This window comes from Emys orbicularis, chromosome 4 (genome assembly GCF_028017835.1).
Source record: "Emys orbicularis isolate rEmyOrb1 chromosome 4, rEmyOrb1.hap1, whole genome shotgun sequence".
NCBI classification, from domain to species: domain Eukaryota; kingdom Metazoa; phylum Chordata; order Testudines; family Emydidae; genus Emys; species Emys orbicularis.
Genome location: NC_088686.1, coordinates 66,894,248 through 66,912,035, shown reverse-complemented (window position 1 = coordinate 66,912,035; position 17,788 = coordinate 66,894,248). Strand labels below are relative to the sequence as shown.

The 17,788-nt window shown below is 41.8% G+C and overlaps 1 protein-coding gene across 2 annotated transcripts in view; it reads left to right on the top strand.

Annotated features, from left to right (window-relative positions):
• The window catches only part of PSEN1 (presenilin 1), a 30,244-nt gene extending 17,486 nt beyond the window's left edge, over nucleotides 1-12,758 (top strand). For both annotated transcript variants that reach the window (XM_065403745.1, XM_065403747.1), the window contains 4 exons: nucleotides 2,942-3,028; nucleotides 6,427-6,600; nucleotides 11,751-11,869; nucleotides 12,527-12,758. In XM_065403745.1, the coding sequence (XP_065259817.1) occupies nucleotides 2,942-3,028; nucleotides 6,427-6,600; nucleotides 11,751-11,869; nucleotides 12,527-12,682 (536 nt within the window). In that variant the 3' untranslated portion in view covers nucleotides 12,683-12,758. The remainder of the gene's footprint in view (nucleotides 1-2,941; nucleotides 3,029-6,426; nucleotides 6,601-11,750; nucleotides 11,870-12,526) is intronic.
• Nucleotides 12,759-17,788: the final 5,030 nt, after the last annotated feature.

Here is a 17,788-nt window from a genome sequence, read left to right as displayed (position 1 = left end):
CTTCAGACTTTTAAAATTTACGTTTCTAGCTTATGGTTGCAAGGAATAACCCATTAAATGTGAACTGCTTCTGTGTTCTCTGTGTGTGTCTGCTTCTGGTTTTGCTCGTAATTTGTCGACCAGAAATTATTTGCAATTTTGACACAAATCTGCAGACTAGTTTTAACCCCAAAACATGTTTAGGCTTTATTCACAAAGTGTATGTGTGGGGGCAGGGGGCGTGCCCACCTTGTAACTTTTAGTTCAGTGCTTCGAGCACTCACCCAGTAAGGGGGAGACCTAGTTCAATCCTTCCCCCCACTGATATGGAGCAGGGATTTGAACTTGGGTCTCTCCTCCTCCCCCCATCTAACCACGGAGCTATATTTTGGTGTATTCTGGGATATAGTGTTACGATCTTTGTCAGTCTCTCCTGTTGAAACTGTTCTACCTTGTAGAAATAATTACGCATTGGAGCAAAGATTTGAACTTCGGTTTCCCACGTCCGAGGTGAGTGCCCTAACCACTGAGCTATAGAGTGATTCTTACTTCCTCTCTATTCAAGTATTTTATACAAAGTGGGACAGCTTCAACAGGAGAGACTCCTGTCCCAGGATGTTCTATAGTCGGGGCACTCTCCTGAGTGTGTGGGAAGACACAAGTTCAAGTCCTAGCTCCATATTGGGCAAATGGGGGAATTGATCCCAGATCTCCCCCATGTTGGGTGAATGCCCTAACCATTGAGTTAACAGTTATAAGGTAAGAACCACAACTACCTCTGGCAGTTTTGTGAATCTGGCCTTTAAAAATACCTGGAAACAAGACCTTTTTGGGTTGAAATTCACCAACATTTTTTCCAAATTTTTAGATTTGGCTCAAGTAGAACCAAAAAAATCAGTTATTTGCCTAGCTCCAGTAAGCAGCAGCAATGTAAAACTAGCACAAATCTGATCATTTTCACTGCTACTGTTCATAATCCTGGGAGCAGCAATGAAATTGTCAAGAATCAACAAATTTTACTTTGCTGCTGCTCAGGAAAACTCTGTGTTGAAAGAGGAGGACTGAAACTAAAATGCCAGGTGAAGATAAAGTACCAGACACACACTTTCACCTCCAGCAGCTAAGAGTCTCTGGGATAGGGGGAAAAGAGTTATTTCTCCCTTCCAGCAGCCATATTTTAGACTGATCAGGTACCCAGCAGACAGAAGCTGATTTTAAAAAAAAACTGAGCCCCCTAGTGAGGTCCACTATGGTAATGCCAACTTCCTCTCCCTTACCAGCAGCTGGGGCTGGACTTCTCACCAGGGCATCACCCATGGAGCTCACTACTGGGGATTCCTTTGCATCTTGATTTCTGGCTAGTGGGAGTGTATAGAGCTTTTTAAACACTGTTTATTCAGATTGGATAAGTTCAGAACATCTGGTTAAACTGCTTACCCAGTCGGCTCTCTTGTAGCGTTGAAATACATAAGACCCTTTACAATTCGGGGAGGGACTCTGGTCTTGTGGGTGACAGGGAGTCAGGAGTTGTCTTTTTCCTAGCTCTGACATTAACTCGCTATCTGATCTTCCCCCACCTCAGTTGTCTTGTATAAAATGGGGCCAATACCTATCTCGCAGGGGTGTTGTGAGGCTTGTTTTGGGGGGGAAAAACTGTTTGAGATCATCTGAAAGGCTCTACAGAAGGCAAGTTATAAAGAATCCAAAATACTTTGACAATTGAATGGAAGACTCTAGTTGTTTAAGGGGAACTGCAGTGTTTTTATCCAAAATAAAAAAAATTAACATTAAAGATCAGTGTTTTAAAAGCTGGCCCGAAGTGCATGATAAATGCAGTTTATTACCTGGATATTGCCATCTGAGATATAGAAGGGTGGGGCATATGTGATGATGTCCAACTCATGAGACAGATTGTTACCTGGAGATCTGACTTGTTAGGGTATCCACCACTGACATTTTCCATACATACTAGCTTTGGGATACTATTATGTCCTGAAAACCTAGCAAATATCATGATAATTCAGAAATCATTGTACAGATGCTCCCCGACTTACGCAAGCATTCCGTTCCGGAATGCCTTGCGTAACTCGAATTTTGCGTAAGTCAGAAACATATACCCGACAATTACGCCAAAAAAACCCTCCTCCTATTTCTAGCTTATGGAACTTTTTCTGTAAGTGTGGATTTGCGTAAGTCGAGTTTGCGTAACCCGGGTGGTGTCTGTATTAAAAGGTCAAGCACAGTAGAAATGTCTTATGTTGTAGACTCCAGTTGGCTGCTTAGGAGAGACGGGTGTGGTGGTGGTGGGGTGGGGAGGTAAGAGTAGGATGGAGTGAGGGTTGACTTACCTGTCACAACCTTAGTTCTGTTGTACTGGTAACATCTTCCCATAGCTGTCTTAGCCCTTCTGTATGCCCAAGAAGTGGAAGTTAGGGCTGGGAAACAGCAAACTTGAACTAAAAATAAACAACTTAAATTGAATAAAATTGAATTGTAAAAGAATAGAAGTGACCAGCCTTTTAAAAAAGAAAAATAGCTTCTATAGATACAGTTACCAGCGCTGCCTGTGTAAACTGATGCTACTTCAATACCAGTCATTATACTTCCAAATGAAAATCTGGTTGCTTCTGCACAGGAGAGTAGGAGGAGAATCATCATTTCAGTTTTTCAATGTGTACTCTTAATGGGAAACTGTATCTCTAAGGCAGCTGCAACTTGACTGTTATCATTTTTATAACATTTATTATGACCAGTCTGTATCCAGTCAGATCTGGAAGATGTGTTGTAGCTGAAACTGACTTCATCCCAACTATTAGTATGCCTTGAAGTATTTTAAAAGGAAGTAAAACTGCCTGTGACAGAAGATAGTTGCAGCAGAAAAAGTCGTAGAGAAACGATAGCCCAATGCTGACACCGCAGTTTGTCCTCTGACACATGTTGACCAACGTCTTTTCTTCAACAGCAACGATGATATGGCTAGTGAACATGGCTGAGGAAGACCCCGAAGCCCAACGGAAAGCTTCGAAAAGCTCCACTTATGATAAACAAGGTGAGGATTTCTTTTGCATGTTATCTTATTGTAGAACATTTTCATAGAGAAAAGCGGCAAAGAGTCCTGTGGCACCATATAGACTAACAGATGTATTGGCGCATAAGCTTTCGTGGGTGAATACCCACTTCGTCGGATGCATGCAAAGGACTCTTTGCCGCTTTTTACAGATCCAGACTAACACGGCTACCCCTCTGATACTTCATAGAGAACTGTCCCTGCTTTCAGATGGAGCTTTTTAAACACACTTTTTGCACAGACAAGGCAACAAATGGTTCTCCACTCCCTCAGAGTGAAAGCCCCGCTAGAAATAATCTGGCTTGACTGCAAATGATATTCAGTTAATGTGCAATTAATATTCTTGCAGCTTTTCATTATTATGGAACTCATGGTTTCTATTTAAGAGACTTGTCTCAACAACAAGTACTGACTGAGCTCAGTTCAGTGCAGAGGATAGTTGTGGTAAGGCAACATCCATGTGCAGGGAAAGACAAAGTTTATAAAATGAGATTTTAAAGAATAAGGCCACATTGAAAGGGCAGGATTTGATCAGGTTTCCTGATAGTCCATTCACAGATTTCTCTACGATACTGAGTGATTCTGCTTTCTTCCCTTTTCTAAGGGCTCCCATCCAGAGAGCATGTGGTATAGAGCTGTTGTCTCACTGGAGAGATTCAAAGACATTCTGCTGACAAAATGTCCTCATGTTGTCATGCCAGATCATGATATAATGTGATGACATTTTGCTGTAACATCGTATTGCATCAACACATCTCACTGTAACTGGTTAAAAGATAGGAAACAAAGGGTAGGAATAAATGATCCGTTTTCACAGTAAATAGTGGACTCCCCCCATTCCCCACCCCCAAGGATCTGAACTGCGACCAGTACTTTTCAACATATTCATAAATGATCTGGAAAAGGGGGTAAACAGTGAGGTGGCAAAATTTGCAGGTGATACAAACTTACTCAGAAAGGTTAAGTCCAAAGCTGACTAAGAAGAGTTACAAAGGGATTGCACAAAACTGGGTGACTGGGCAATAAAAATGGCAGATGAAATTCACTGTTGATAAGTGCAGAGTAATGCACTTTGGAAAACACAATACCAACTTGTAGCGGGGTGGTTACCCCGCTCCTGCCCTGAAGGGCTTAAAACAGCCCTGGGAGAGGGCTGTGGCAGGGGAAAAGCTGGGCTGATTGGGGAAGCGGCTGCAGCTGGGTCACACCCCAATCGGGTCACAGCTGGCCTGTATAAAAAGGCTGTGAGCCAGAGGTCCAAGGGGAGTCTCTCTTCAGGCTGGGAGAGAGCAGGGCCTGGCTGCCTGCACAAAGGGTACTGGAAGTGAAGCAGGGCTGGGGAGAACCAGAGAAGCAGGGGAGCTCCAGGCTGGCAACTCCCCAGGCTGCAGGGCCTGGTCCAAGGCCCATAGAGGTACTGGGAGGCAGGGGAAGGCAGCAGGTCCGAACCCCCTTGCCTATGATGAGTGGCTTTTACACTGCAGTCCGCCCCAGGGAGCGGGGGCTTGATGATGACTGGCAGTAGCCCAGACTGAGGCAAGGTGAGGATTAGAGGGTTGGGGGTTCCCCCCAGAGGCAGAGTGAGGGGTTACTGCCAGGGGGCAGCACCCCAGATAACAGGGCACCAGAGTCCAGGGAGGGACACGGGGACCTAGCGGCAGTGGGACACCGGCCTGCAGTGGGCGCTCCAAGGCTGGAAACGAGCTAATTCCCAAGACATCAGCAGGAGGCGCCGCAGGGGTGAGTCCCACATCGCTACACAACTGTACATATAAAATGACTGAGTCTAAGTTAGCTGTTACCGCTCAAGAAAGATCTTGGAGTCATTGTAGATAATTCTCTAAAAACATCAGCTCAATGTAAAGCAGCAGTCAAAAAAGCAAACAAAATGTTTGGAACCATTAGAAAAGGGATAGATAATAAGTCAGAAAATATCTTCATGTCACTATATAAATTCATGGTATCGCCCACACATTGAATACTGCCTGCCATTCACGTCATCCCATCTCAAAAAAGATATATTGGAAAAATTACAGAGAAGGGCAGCAAAAATTATTAGCTTCCGTATGAGGAGACATTAAAAAAACTGGGACTTTTTAGTTTAGAAAAGAGACAACTAAGCGGGGCTATGATAGAGGTCTGTAAAATCGTGACTGGTGTGGAGAAAGTGAATGACAGTGTTATTTACTCCTTCACATAGCACAAGAACCAGGGGTCACCCAATGAAATTAATAGGCAGCAGTTTTAAAACTAACATAAGGAAGTATTCTTCACACAACGTAGTCAATATCTGGAACTTGTTGCTAGGGGATGTTATGAAGGCCAAAAGTAGAACTGGGCTCAGTAAAGAATTAGGCAAGTTCACAGAGAATAAATCCATCAATGGCTGTTAGCCAAGATTGTCAGGGACACAACCCCATGCTCTGGGTGTCCCTAAACCTCTGACCACCAGAAGATGGAACTGGATCACTTGATAAATTGCCCTGTTCTGTTCATTTCCTCTAACACATCTGGCATCGGCCACTGTTGGAAGACCTAATACTGGTCTAGATGGACCATTGGTCTGCCCCACTATGGCCATTCTTATGTTAGAAAAGGGCTGGAAAGGACCTTGAAAAGTCATCAAGTCCAGGCCCCTGTGCTGTGGAAGGACCAAGTAAACCTAGACCATCCCTGACAGGTGTTTTTTAAAAACAGGTTAGAAAACCTCCAATGATAGGGATTACAAAACCTCCCTTGTAAGCCTATTCCAGAGCTTAATTATCCTAATACACCGCTACCTCGATATAACGCTACCCAATATAACACGAATTCGGATATAGCGCAGTTAAGCAGTGCTCTGGGGGGGGCGGGGCTGTGCACTCCAGTGGATCAAAGCAAGTTCAATATAACGCGGTTTCACCTATAATGCGGTAAGATTTTTTGGCTCCCGAGGACAGCGTTATATTGAGGTAGAAGTGTCGTTAGAAAGTTTTTTCCTAATATCTAACCTAAAATTTCCCTTGTGGCAGATTACATCCATTACTTCTTGTCTTGCCTTCAGTGGACATGGAGAACAATTGATCACAGTCCTCTTTATAACAGTTTTTAACATATTTGAAGGTCCCTCCTTTCAGTCGTCTTTTCTCCAGACTAAACATACCCAGTCTTTTTAACCTTTCCTCATAGGTCAGGTTTGCTAAACCTTTCCTCATTTTTGTTGCTTTCCTCTGGACTCTCTCCAATTTGTCCACATCTTTCCTAAAGACTTCAGCTGAGGTCTCACCAGTGCCGACTAGAGGAGGACAGTTACCTGATGTGACTTACTGTATTAACAGGAGTGTCTATGTATGAGAAACACTTTTGAAATAGGTTTTATATTATTATTTTCTTCCCTTGAGCCGCAGCGAACCAGATTCAGAATGAAGATGCTGACATGGATGACGGAGGTTTCAATCCGGAATGGGAGCAACAAAGGGATAGCAGAATAGGGCCCCTTGAATCCACTCCTGAATCCCGGGCTGCTGTTCAGGCTCTCCCTAGTAACTCCCAAGCCAGCGAGGACCCAGAAGAGAGTAAGTATCGTTCCAAGACTGAATAAATGTACATTTGATTTTCAGTCAGCTAAAGATAATGTGCCTATTCATTCATATGTTACTTACATAGTACACTGTATTCAAGGACAGGCTGAAAAGTCCCCAGTGATTAGGACATGTTGACCCACCTGATGTCCTTCACAGGACTGGATGGACTTAAACCATCATATAACAGCAAAGATCTGAATGGCTTTTTTCAATCCGCTGGTGGTCAGAGATTGTCATCCATTTGGATACAGACCTTTCAACTGCGATCCATGCCTTTGTCACCTCAAGATTAGAATACCGCAGTACACTCTGCACAAAACTACATGTTAAGTCTAATTAGAAACCAGAGTTCAATGCGGGATGTTGCAGCTTGCTTGCTTGCTTGTTCTCTCCTTCTCTCCCTTCCCCCCTCCCTCCCCCCCCACGTAGCAGCCTGCTTGTTAAATGCAGTGTCTCGCATTGAGCACATAACATCAGTAGTCAGGGATCTGCACAGGCAGGCTTTTCGTTTCCAGGTGGAATTTAAGGTGTTGTTGGACCAGTAGAGCACTAAGCATTTTCAGACCTGCCTGTCTGGCAGACTGTCTCTCTCCCCATGTGTTACTGCCATAGTTGTGATCGGTGAAGGCACTTGTTTATAGTGGTAGGATGTTAGTAGGGTGTATTTCATAACAGCATCTTTGGCGTTTACTGCCTACCTTTCTCCAAAATAACCCAAATCTCTGTTGACCTTCGGAGTGAACTGCAAAGCCTCTTTCTTTGCTAGAGCTTTTGGGGAGCACTCTTAAGGGCACAGGGGGTCTTGGGAGTGGGGTGAAGTGTATTTTAGTCTTTTAATAACTGACCTGATTCTTTTGTGTGTAGACTGGCTGTGTTGGTAGTCAGTTATAGTTTTCTGAATGGATTGTTATTTAAAGTAACTGTTAGACTCCTATCCCAGGCTGTAGGCACTTTTTCTCCCTGCCCCGTGGGTATTTTAAATGAAGAAAATAATAAATTGTTCCAAGATGTGTGTCTTTCTCCCTCTATTTCTACAATCAGTAGTTCTAGTAGCATATTTACAGTGCTGCTGGTCATACTTGTCTGCCAGCAATAACTTGTTAGAAGTATGTTGGGAAATTCACGTTGTGTGGCAGTAGCTTTGTAGCCATTGTACTGATCACTGAGCGTTTAATACGCTGCAACAGTATTTAAATGTTTAATATCATCAGCATGGTAAGACAGCATTCTGAACACTGCCTTTTTTGTCAAGTTACTGTTCAACAGAACTTGACTTGAGAGAGAATTGTTTTAGCATGCAGTGATCACTGTGCAGAGCAAGCAGTGATACAGTCTGTTACTGCGAAGCACTAGTTTTGCGTTTTTAAAAGTGAGTTGGGATGTTGTAAGTAATTTTTTTTAATGTCACTTTATTAGCAAAGGTAAGTGAACAAATTCTGTACTGGATGCATCCAGTAAGGTTCCCACTGAATTTTTCCCTTAAAGTTTAGCATCTGTCTCTGGAGCTTGGGTTATTAATCACTGTAGTCAGTGATAAGTAACTGTAAGGCATCAATTTCCTTCTACAGCTGTCTCTTGAAAGCCCTTTAGAACTGAGATCAGGACAACTGCTAGTCCTAACTCTGCATAATTCTTTTCATTTTCAAATACTTCATTTTTCATTAAATTAGAGCTTCCCAATATGATGAGAAATTAAATTTTGAATAGTAGCTGCAATTCCGGATCTTTTAGATATTCAGAAGTTGTTTCCAAAATGACTTTTTAGTTTTAACAAGGAACCTTGCCACCAGGAATTAAAATAAATGTTGTAAATACTCTTGGAGCCTGGTAATCTAGTAGGATTGGAATGTGCTGTCATGCAGTGTTTCACTTGGCGTCTAGCTTGGTATCGTCTGTGACAGATCAGTGTTAATTTGACAGTGTTTCATAGCTGATAGAGTACAATAAAGTGAAAAGTGACTTATAAAAAAAATAAAACCTGTCTCTTTAAAGACAGACTGAGTTATGTTTGGATTGGCACCTCCAGTCAAGACAATTAAGATGCGAAAGCATGGCCTTTAGGGGTATGGGAAACTATCCTTGTAAATGAGATGTTGGAGTGGGGCTGGGAGACCCTATTGTGTGTGTACACATTCTAAAGGCTCCAAACTGTAATAGTTCTTACAGGATAAACAGGAACCAAAAGAGTTGGTCCAAAGCAGTGAACATGATCCTGAATGAATTTAGGAAACACATAATGGTTAAGTCTTAAGGGAGATCACAGTGAACAGATCAGAGTAACCTGAGCGGTGGTACTGAGGGACTCCAGGGAGATGAGACGTATAAGGTGCTGCCGATTTTCCAGTAGTGACCTAAGTTGGCTTTTGCCAGGTTTAAGACTAGCTATTTTATGCAGTCTGTTTCTTTTGTTTTAATCTCTTCTCCCCTTCCCTCGCCAGTAATCTTGATTTACTACAAACTCTGTGGTTTTGGGACTGTCTGTCTCACAGTCTGAAAGAGCTGAAACCACCATAAGGGTTTAAGAGGTAGTAAAGAAAAGGGTTTCTGGATTCTGTCCCTCATGGGACTGCCTGTCTAATGGCAGTCTAGGAGTTTTTTCCCCACACTGTTGCAGCCTGAGCTGCAGTCCTCCCAGATTCACAGGAAATTTCTAGTGAACATGGACAAGAACTGAGTGGAAGGGGTGTATGGTAACACCCTGCTCCTGTGCTAGCAGAGGCTCAGGGGCAGCCATGCTGAGTCCCTGCAAAACGGAGGACCACTTTGCAAATCAAAGATCAGTGCTGATGGGATGCAGAGAGTTTCATCCAGCTAATGGCCATATGAATGAAGTATGTCTACACTACAGCAGCACAGCTATGGCGCTGCAGCTATGCCGATCTAGCATAGACCCTTGGTACCTTTATGGAAGGGGTTTTTCCATCGATGTAGATAATCCATCAGTCAATCCATCCAGGCAGCAGATAGGTTGATAATTTTTCACAGCCCTGAGCAACATAGCTAGATTGAACTAATTTTTAAGTGTAGACCTAGGCTGAAAAATAAATATGGGGAATGGTTAAGATATGGGAACTCCTTTGAGTTCAGAAGGGAACTGTTGAGGATCTCTCTAGAAAAACCCACAAATTATAGCTTAGAGTGGGAGTGTCAAACTAATTCTGAGGTGAGGGCCAAAGTGTACTTTGACTTGGGGTTTGTGGGCCAGAGAAACAAAACTCACCGGTAAGGAGCATGTTTTCCAGTCTCCTCTGACTGTAGAGTGCACCTGTTTAGCTAAGTTAATTCTTCCTTTCCCCTTGTCTGAAAAGTAACAGAACGCTGGATTGGTTGGTGGAGGCAGCAGTGACAAGAAAAACATGGTGGGAAGAGGAGGACCCACTCCCGTAAACCTGCTGCTGCAGGGCTTGATGGGGTTATCAGGAACCCTGAGGGAAAGATGAGGAGAGGGAGAGGGAAGAAGGGGACAAAGGGGGAGAAGAGAGAAGGAGAGAGCAGCTGCTGGGAGAAGAGGAGCCCTAGATTTCCCTCCCCAGGGCAGACGACCACCTGTGCCTCATCTGGGGTAGCAGAGCTCTGGGGCCCTTCCCACTAGGCCCGGATGAGCAGAAACAATTTGAGGGGCAAGGGAAGCTCCGAAGCAGTGGGGCTCAGTCCCAGTGGCAGAAGATGCAAAGGCAGCTGCCATAGCAGGAGGAGGCATGCTGGGACTCCCTTGCATATGGCCAATCAGGCATAAGCTCACTCCTGAGCTCTTCCTCTTCAGCAGGTGCCCACTCGATCTCCAGCTCTCCCTTGGTTCCTGCAGAGCGAGTCCAGAGCTGGATTGCACTGATGTGACGAAGGGAGCTGTGGGCTAGATGAGAGTCTCCAAGGGGCTGGATCTTCCCACCATCCGGGTGTTTGACAGCCTTGACATAGAGGCTTTGAAAAAACTATGGCACTGTTTGAGCCTTATTTAGTAGAACAAATATACAGGAAATCTTCTTTACTTCTGTTTTACAGAAATGCTGTTAATTGGATATTATGCTACTAAAGTCCCTGCCGAGGTGGTAATTACCATAAAAACGAGCACATTGGCTCATGCACTTTTGAAGGGTCCATGTACTGCAGAACCACAAACACCCATTTAATCTGAAAGATACATCATAATTACACAAAGAGCCTTTCAGAGCTATCATAAGAAGGATTCTGTAGGAGACACAAGAGGTCACTGGAATGTTTTGCTGGATGTTGGTTTGTGCACTGGAAGATATGTAAGTGGAAACTGCAAAATAACAAGTGACTCATCTGCCCGCTAGGCAGGGTAGTAGGAATAGTCTTTTGGCAAAATGTTGCTGTAAAATGAAACAATTGAAAGTGGCTTAGATCTATAACAAATATAACAGGAACATCCAAACTTGCTCAATTCAGAGTCACACTGGCAATTATTAGGAGTCGGAAGACCTCATGTAATTTGCATAAAGTGGAGCAAACGGGCAGAGGTCCTCCTTTTTACTCTAGAGATGTTAGAAATGACCCCTGTTTGTGTCAAAATGGAGTACTCTGTTGGGACCTGCAGTTTTTGCTAGCCACACCTCTGTACGAAAGATGAAATCAGCTACAGGCTACATAGTAGAACTCTATGAACTGCGTTTTGGCTATCCTTTTCTTCCAGAACGTTTTATTTTTGAGTATTCTATTCATTTTTCCCTTTTAAATTCCTTTTCCTGATGTCAGTGTTTATCTGGTAGAGATAGTCATGCTGATAAGTGCTTCTTCCCTTGTTGCTTTAAAACGGCTTCTGAAAAAATTCTACTTCTCATTGATTCCCAGCCTCCCATTTTGACTCCTTGCTAACTTAATTTAAAATGGGGGTGTGCGTAAAAAAAATTTCTCTTATGTTTGATTTGTGACATTTAATCTGTTTATAACTCGATACAATGAAGTGTACTGCCAAGCTGCGACATATCATTCATGTGTATTGGAGACTGGAACAGCTCGGCAGCAGGAGGGTCAAGAAGAATCTGCTAGTTGCTTTTGGGTGTCCTATTGGTTCCTTGGATTATTCTGTCAGATACGTGCAACGGAAGTCATTTGCTGTGGCTGTTGGTGCGAGTTATTTTGGGTCTTTATGTAACGCTCCCATATTTTTACCATTGCAGGGGGAGTAAAGCTCGGTTTAGGAGATTTCATTTTCTACAGCGTTCTGGTTGGCAAGGCCTCAGCAACAGCAAGTGGAGACTGGAACACAACTTTAGCCTGTTTTGTAGCTATACTAATTGTGAGTATAATGTAATGTGGTGGTGGTGATATTTCAGTGCATTCTTCAGTGACTAAGCGGGCTGCTGTTGTATATTTTCCTTTGGGATTTTGCATATTGGTTATTCAGTGCCTGACCTTGCCATCATGGTCTTAAACTAAAAGTTTTGCTGTGGATTTCAGTTGGAGCAGGATCAGTCACTTAAGCTTCAGTTCAGCACAGCACCTAAGTTCATGTTTATGTCCCATTGATTTCAGTGGGATTTTAAATATATGCTTCAGTGCTTTACTGAGTGGGCTCATTAGTGAGTTACTTTGAGTGCTATTAATGTCAGGATTAATACTTATTACACAATGTGGAAAAGCAAAAGAATGTAATTGACCAACCCTTTTGTCAGCCCTTCAGCTTGATGTATTCTGTAATACACCTCTACCCCGATATAACGCTGTCCTCGGGAGCCAAAAAATCTTACCACGTTATAGGTGAAACTGTGTTGTATCGAACTTGCTTTGATCCGCTGGAGCGTGCAGCCCCCCCCACCCCACCCCCCCCGAGCACTCCTTTACCGCGTTATATCCAAATTCGTGTTATATCGGATCGCGTTATATTGGGGTAGAGTGTACATATTTTTGCTGGCTTGAGTTTTACCATGTAACATCTCCTTGTTCTTCTTTCCAGGGTCTGTGCCTTACTCTACTGCTTCTTGCCATCTTTAAGAAGGCTTTACCAGCTCTTCCAATCTCCATAACCTTTGGGCTCGTTTTCTACTTTGCCACAGATAACTTGGTGCAGCCCTTTATGGACCAGCTAGCATTCCATCAGTTTTATATCTAGCACAGTTGAAGTTGATATTCTATGGACATTTATATTGACTCTAGAAAATCTGGGAGGAAAAAGGGATTTTTACTTGGTCCTCACATGACAGTGAAGTTCAATGCTCAAGATTTCTGGCCTGAATCATTGCAACTTCCTCCCATGTTTTCCTGAGCCACTGCACTGGGTACCATATGATTCTTCTGTGTAAAAAGGGTTTTTTCTCAATGGATGGACTAACTTGGATGCCATTATGTCATAAGCAATCTCTAAATGATAAACATGTAATAAGGACCACCTGTGTAAAAGCTGCTAATGCTTCTACCAGCAACGTGAGCCCTGGGTATAGGTTGATATTTTCCTAACGCTGAAGGCACTCAGACTGCCATGAGGTTAAACAAAGGAAGTTAGCAAAGTTCTGTTTGATTTGACATGTAAACCATTTGAAGAGAGTCAATCCAATATAAACCTTTAAAGCAGTGTTTTTCACCAGTTGAGTCCTGACCCACTTTGGGTCATTAGGAAAAGGCCAGGCATTGCAACAATGGGACCGAAGGAGAAAGAATTGTCTCTCCTAAAGAGAGTTCCACCCCTTAATAGCCTCTGTGCCTAAGTGTGCTTGGTTTTGATAAGTCTAAAAGCTTATTTTCACACTGGAACAAGAGCCTGTACTCAAATTTACTAACACTTTGCATTCTCAAGCACAGAGCGTGCATCCTGTACTACCGCTGCCAATTTCTAATGTAGCTACCAAGGCTTGGACTGAATAGTTTGGAACAAGTCAATCATGAGGTCCTAACATGGATCCTTGTAAAAGGTTGGAGGACTAATACTCTAAAATTTTCTTTACTAAAATTACATGACAATGTTTGGATTTATTTTTGTCGTCTTGCTAATCTTTGCTAGAATAACATCAATTCAAACCCTGCCTTTAGATGGCATTTTGCCACACAGGACTGCATTGCTCTGAGTTCCCGTTCTCCCCCACTGGATCTTTGGGCATATGAAATAGGCAGACATTTGCAGCAGCATCTCCATCCAAAGCATTCCAGGATTTTAACCTTCTATTGTCAGGTGTAGAGAAATGGAGGGTTATTTTTAGTAGCATTCTGCTGTTTCCTTCAAACCTTTCTCTCCAAAAACATATAGTTGAAAGGATCTGGATTACAGCAAATTAAAATGAAGGGCAATGTTTTTCCTAAGTAACAGTCAGTTGACTTCTCTGTTACATGTTAAGCTTTAGTATCAGCCGTTCAAGCTTATTTCAGGCTAACACCTAACGCTGAGTGATTTTATTTTATGTAGTGTATTGATAAATGAATATTCATTAGTCAAGTGAGACATCACTTAGTGTTGCTTGGGAATAAAAAGTATGGCCTTTTTTCCCAGTTATAGTGAGGCGTGATGGAATACGAGATTGGAGAAACCTGGAGAAGCTTAAGAAGGGAGAAGAGAGTCCCAGAACAGCTGAAAGGAGGCCTATGGGTTGTTAGCCTTTATACAAAGTGAAAAATTGAAACTAAACTTAATAACCCCACCTTAATTTGTTTTGTTGTCGTTCTTTATTTAAAACTACAATGATTTGGTGTTTGGTGAACATTTTTTAGAATGGGACATTTTTGGGAGGATGAGATTGGAGAAAAACATTTTGTGTAAGCGAAGAGCCTGGTTTTGGTGCAGCTGAGCTCAATGAAGCATTGAGTGGATGGAAAGGTTTGACTGTTGATGGCATTGCAGTTTATGTAAATTTAATATTGGAGTCCTTTCTAAATAAGACACCTAATGGACAAAACCAGTATAAACAGAGCCTCTGAAGCAAACTTTTTCCCCTCCAGAAAGAGCTCAACTTCAGAAAACATGGAGTAGTAATAGGACTGAGACTTCGTGCACATTTTCAAGTTGTTGTTTGAGTACTGGGTAATATGTTGAGGTGTTTGCATTTGTGCTGCATACCAAGAAGGCTTTGCTTTCTTTAACTGCCTCATCTTTAATGTCCTTGGGAACTTCTGTGTATTGCCCAGTGAAATCTCTACTAGCCACAGAATGTTGGCACCTGGAAATCAGGGCAGTTACATCAAATAAGGTGCGCACACTCTTCTAATCTGAAAGTATTTGCATTCTAGTTAGTGGCTGCATTTGCCTGTTGAATTCATTATGGATAGCATTAATAAAGTAACCACATCTTGGTACTCATTCTGGCTGTCTAGGTCAGAACTGCCTGTGTAATTGTAAGGACTAGTTCACTGTCCCAGATATTACTTGAGTGGAACTTCATTTAAAATTGGATTTTTAATACAAAGTTTTCTACAGTTTGAGTTTTCTTTACTGTTGTTACTTGATCCTCTCATCAGCATTAATCTCTGAGAAATTCAGCGGGTTTTTGTTGTTGGGCATTCTAACTATTGCTTGTTCTTTGTATAGAAAAGGATTGCCAAAAGTTGGTACCACGATCATCTGTTTGTCCATCTGAGCCAAGTCTCAGTTAACAGAGTTAGTAGTAAAATGCAGAGGTTATCTTTTGTTTGAAATAGTCACTGCTGGAACTCTGACTCCCTTAAGGCCCAATCTAATGCCTGTTGAAGTAAATAGGAACCTTTCTATTTCCTTCACTGAGTGTTGGATCTGGCCCTTGAAGAACAACTCAGAATCCTCAAAACATTTAAATTGCCAGTCTTCCACTGCCTAAAATTCTGCCATCCTGGAGTTTTAATTTCTAGCTATGTTACAGAAGGTTGTGGTGGAGATTATACACCAATATAATAACATTAAGCCTTGAGTACACTTGCTAAAGCCGGGAGATGCAAAAGTAAGATTGAAACTCTTTCCTGAATTTGCCCTTTTACACCGAAGTACGGTAGCACATGTGCTGAATGCAATACTGTGATGCTAGACCACTTCTTAATTAACCCTTCTGGACCAAGTACTGAATAGTGTTCATTCTGCATTTCCTGGATTTGGGAGTTTAATGCACAAGTATGAAGTTAAGTCCTGTCATAATTTCTCTTCTAGCCTTCCATAAAAATACAAATCTAATTTGTTATTGGATTATTTCAATCTGGTCTACTTTGTATAATCCAGAGATTTCTGGTATATTGTATAGCTCTTTGAGGGGGTTATTGATTCCTAAATTAGAACACTATTGACAACACCTTAGTCTGCAGAAGCTCTTCACTTTTATTGTGTTATCCCAGTAGCTGTGGATCTTTCTCCTCTGTGTTCCAAACATGTCTATCACATTTGATTAACCAGTAATTGTTGTGGCTTCAAGACTAAATTCTGTCATCTTTGATGGCTTCCCTACTTTTCAAACTTTCATAAGCGATTAGTCTCTTTTAGTGGCTACTCATCTGCAAAATGTCATAAACCAAAACATCGAGTTGTAAGAGTGCTTAAAAATGTCCGCTTGGATTTATACCATGTGTTTTCTTCCTCATTGCTTTTATTTTCGGATTTAGTCCAGAGCAGATAGGTATAACAGAAGTTTGTAAATAGGGAATTATTTTCATGGCTATACTGAATGCTGCTACTATAAATAACTGGAAGCTCCTGACTGTGGTGCATCTGCGTTCAGATGTAGTCAGTGTAGGGTGAGTCTGGAGGTCGAGGTGCTTGTGTACAGCACCATGTTCAAACTGTCCTGGGAGCAAATCCTGATTTTAAGCCAAATACTCAAGGGCTGAACTCTGCTGAAAATGGCTAACCTCCTTGGAGTAAAAAGCAGACCATGCATTTGTTGTTTGGACTCTGGTACTGTACATGGCAACTGTTCTGCCATTACCACAGTGAGGGAGAATTATCCTGGACTACATTTGAGTGGAATTTCCAGACGGATGATGAAGTGTTAGGAAACTTCTCAAAACACTTAAAATAAATAAATAAATAAAAGGGGGCAGGGGGAACTGTTTTAACAGCTATGCTGTTGAGACCAGTATAATGAAGACTGTGGAACACGTCTGCACTATGGTAGTATCTTGTTTTACAGCATAAGTTTGGTCATTGGGAATGCTGGAATATGAATTAGAATTGGATTATTTTACACTCAAGCATTTGCTGTTTTCTTTTTTACAGACACTGGTTTGTACATAATCTGAATTGAATGTGAATAAGTTTTTTAAACACCTTTCCAATTCTTGATAAGATACAGTTTTGATAGATTATTGCAAATTTTCCTTTGTCTAATCATTAAAATAAAGAATGCATGGATCTTAACTTTGCTGATTGTCGTGGTTTCAATATGATTATATTAAACATTAAACTTCTATTGGAGGCCTAAACACTGCAGATTTTAGCTTCAGTATTTAAAGAACAAGTATCTTGTCTTAAAGAGATGTTTAAAAGCCTCTTATTTCCCAAAGGAATAATTTCTTCAAACTAGATTCCCATAAAAACACATTTTTAAAGCTTCCTTTCATATTAATTTGGAGAATCTGTCAAAACCAATTATAGGAACCCACATGAGACATAATTAAGGTGTGAAATAAGCTATATAAAATTGTTGAAATTCAGGATGTTTTATGCAGCAAAAATAATCGTAGTCAGGCAACATTTATGTAGGTCATTCGGGAAGAAATCCCCTCACAAACAGCATCTAAATGTACAACACTGAATACTGATTTCACAGCTGTAAGAGTGGGGGGAAAGCCTTACACCCCTCAAACTGTAACATATCAGTTTTATTCCTGTTGAGTGATGCAAATTTAAGTCAATTTTACCACTGTTGTGTGGAAACTTAGGTTTCCTTTACTGGGATTTGTCCTGTCTCTGTTAAAATAGAAAATGGAACTCAAATTATGAACAGAACTCAGCAAATAATTTGTGATGAAATTAGCTGTGTTGTTGTTGAATTATCCACAAGCAATTTAAGACTTTTTCTCAAATGAAGCTGCTCAAGTATGATTCAGTACATAATTTTGGTCTGTAGCTTGTTTGCATGGGTTTCATTGGAGTTCTCACACCAGCAACTTGGTCTACAGCTAACACCTTCATTAACCAAGCACTATGAGGTGGATCTTCTGTCTTCTGCTGAGGCCTCCTTTGGCCTGAAGGTGCTGCAGGGGGTGGCCCAGAAATAAATACCAACTTTTGAGCAAGCTCACCAAAAGAAGGGGTACTTCTTTCCTTCAGAAC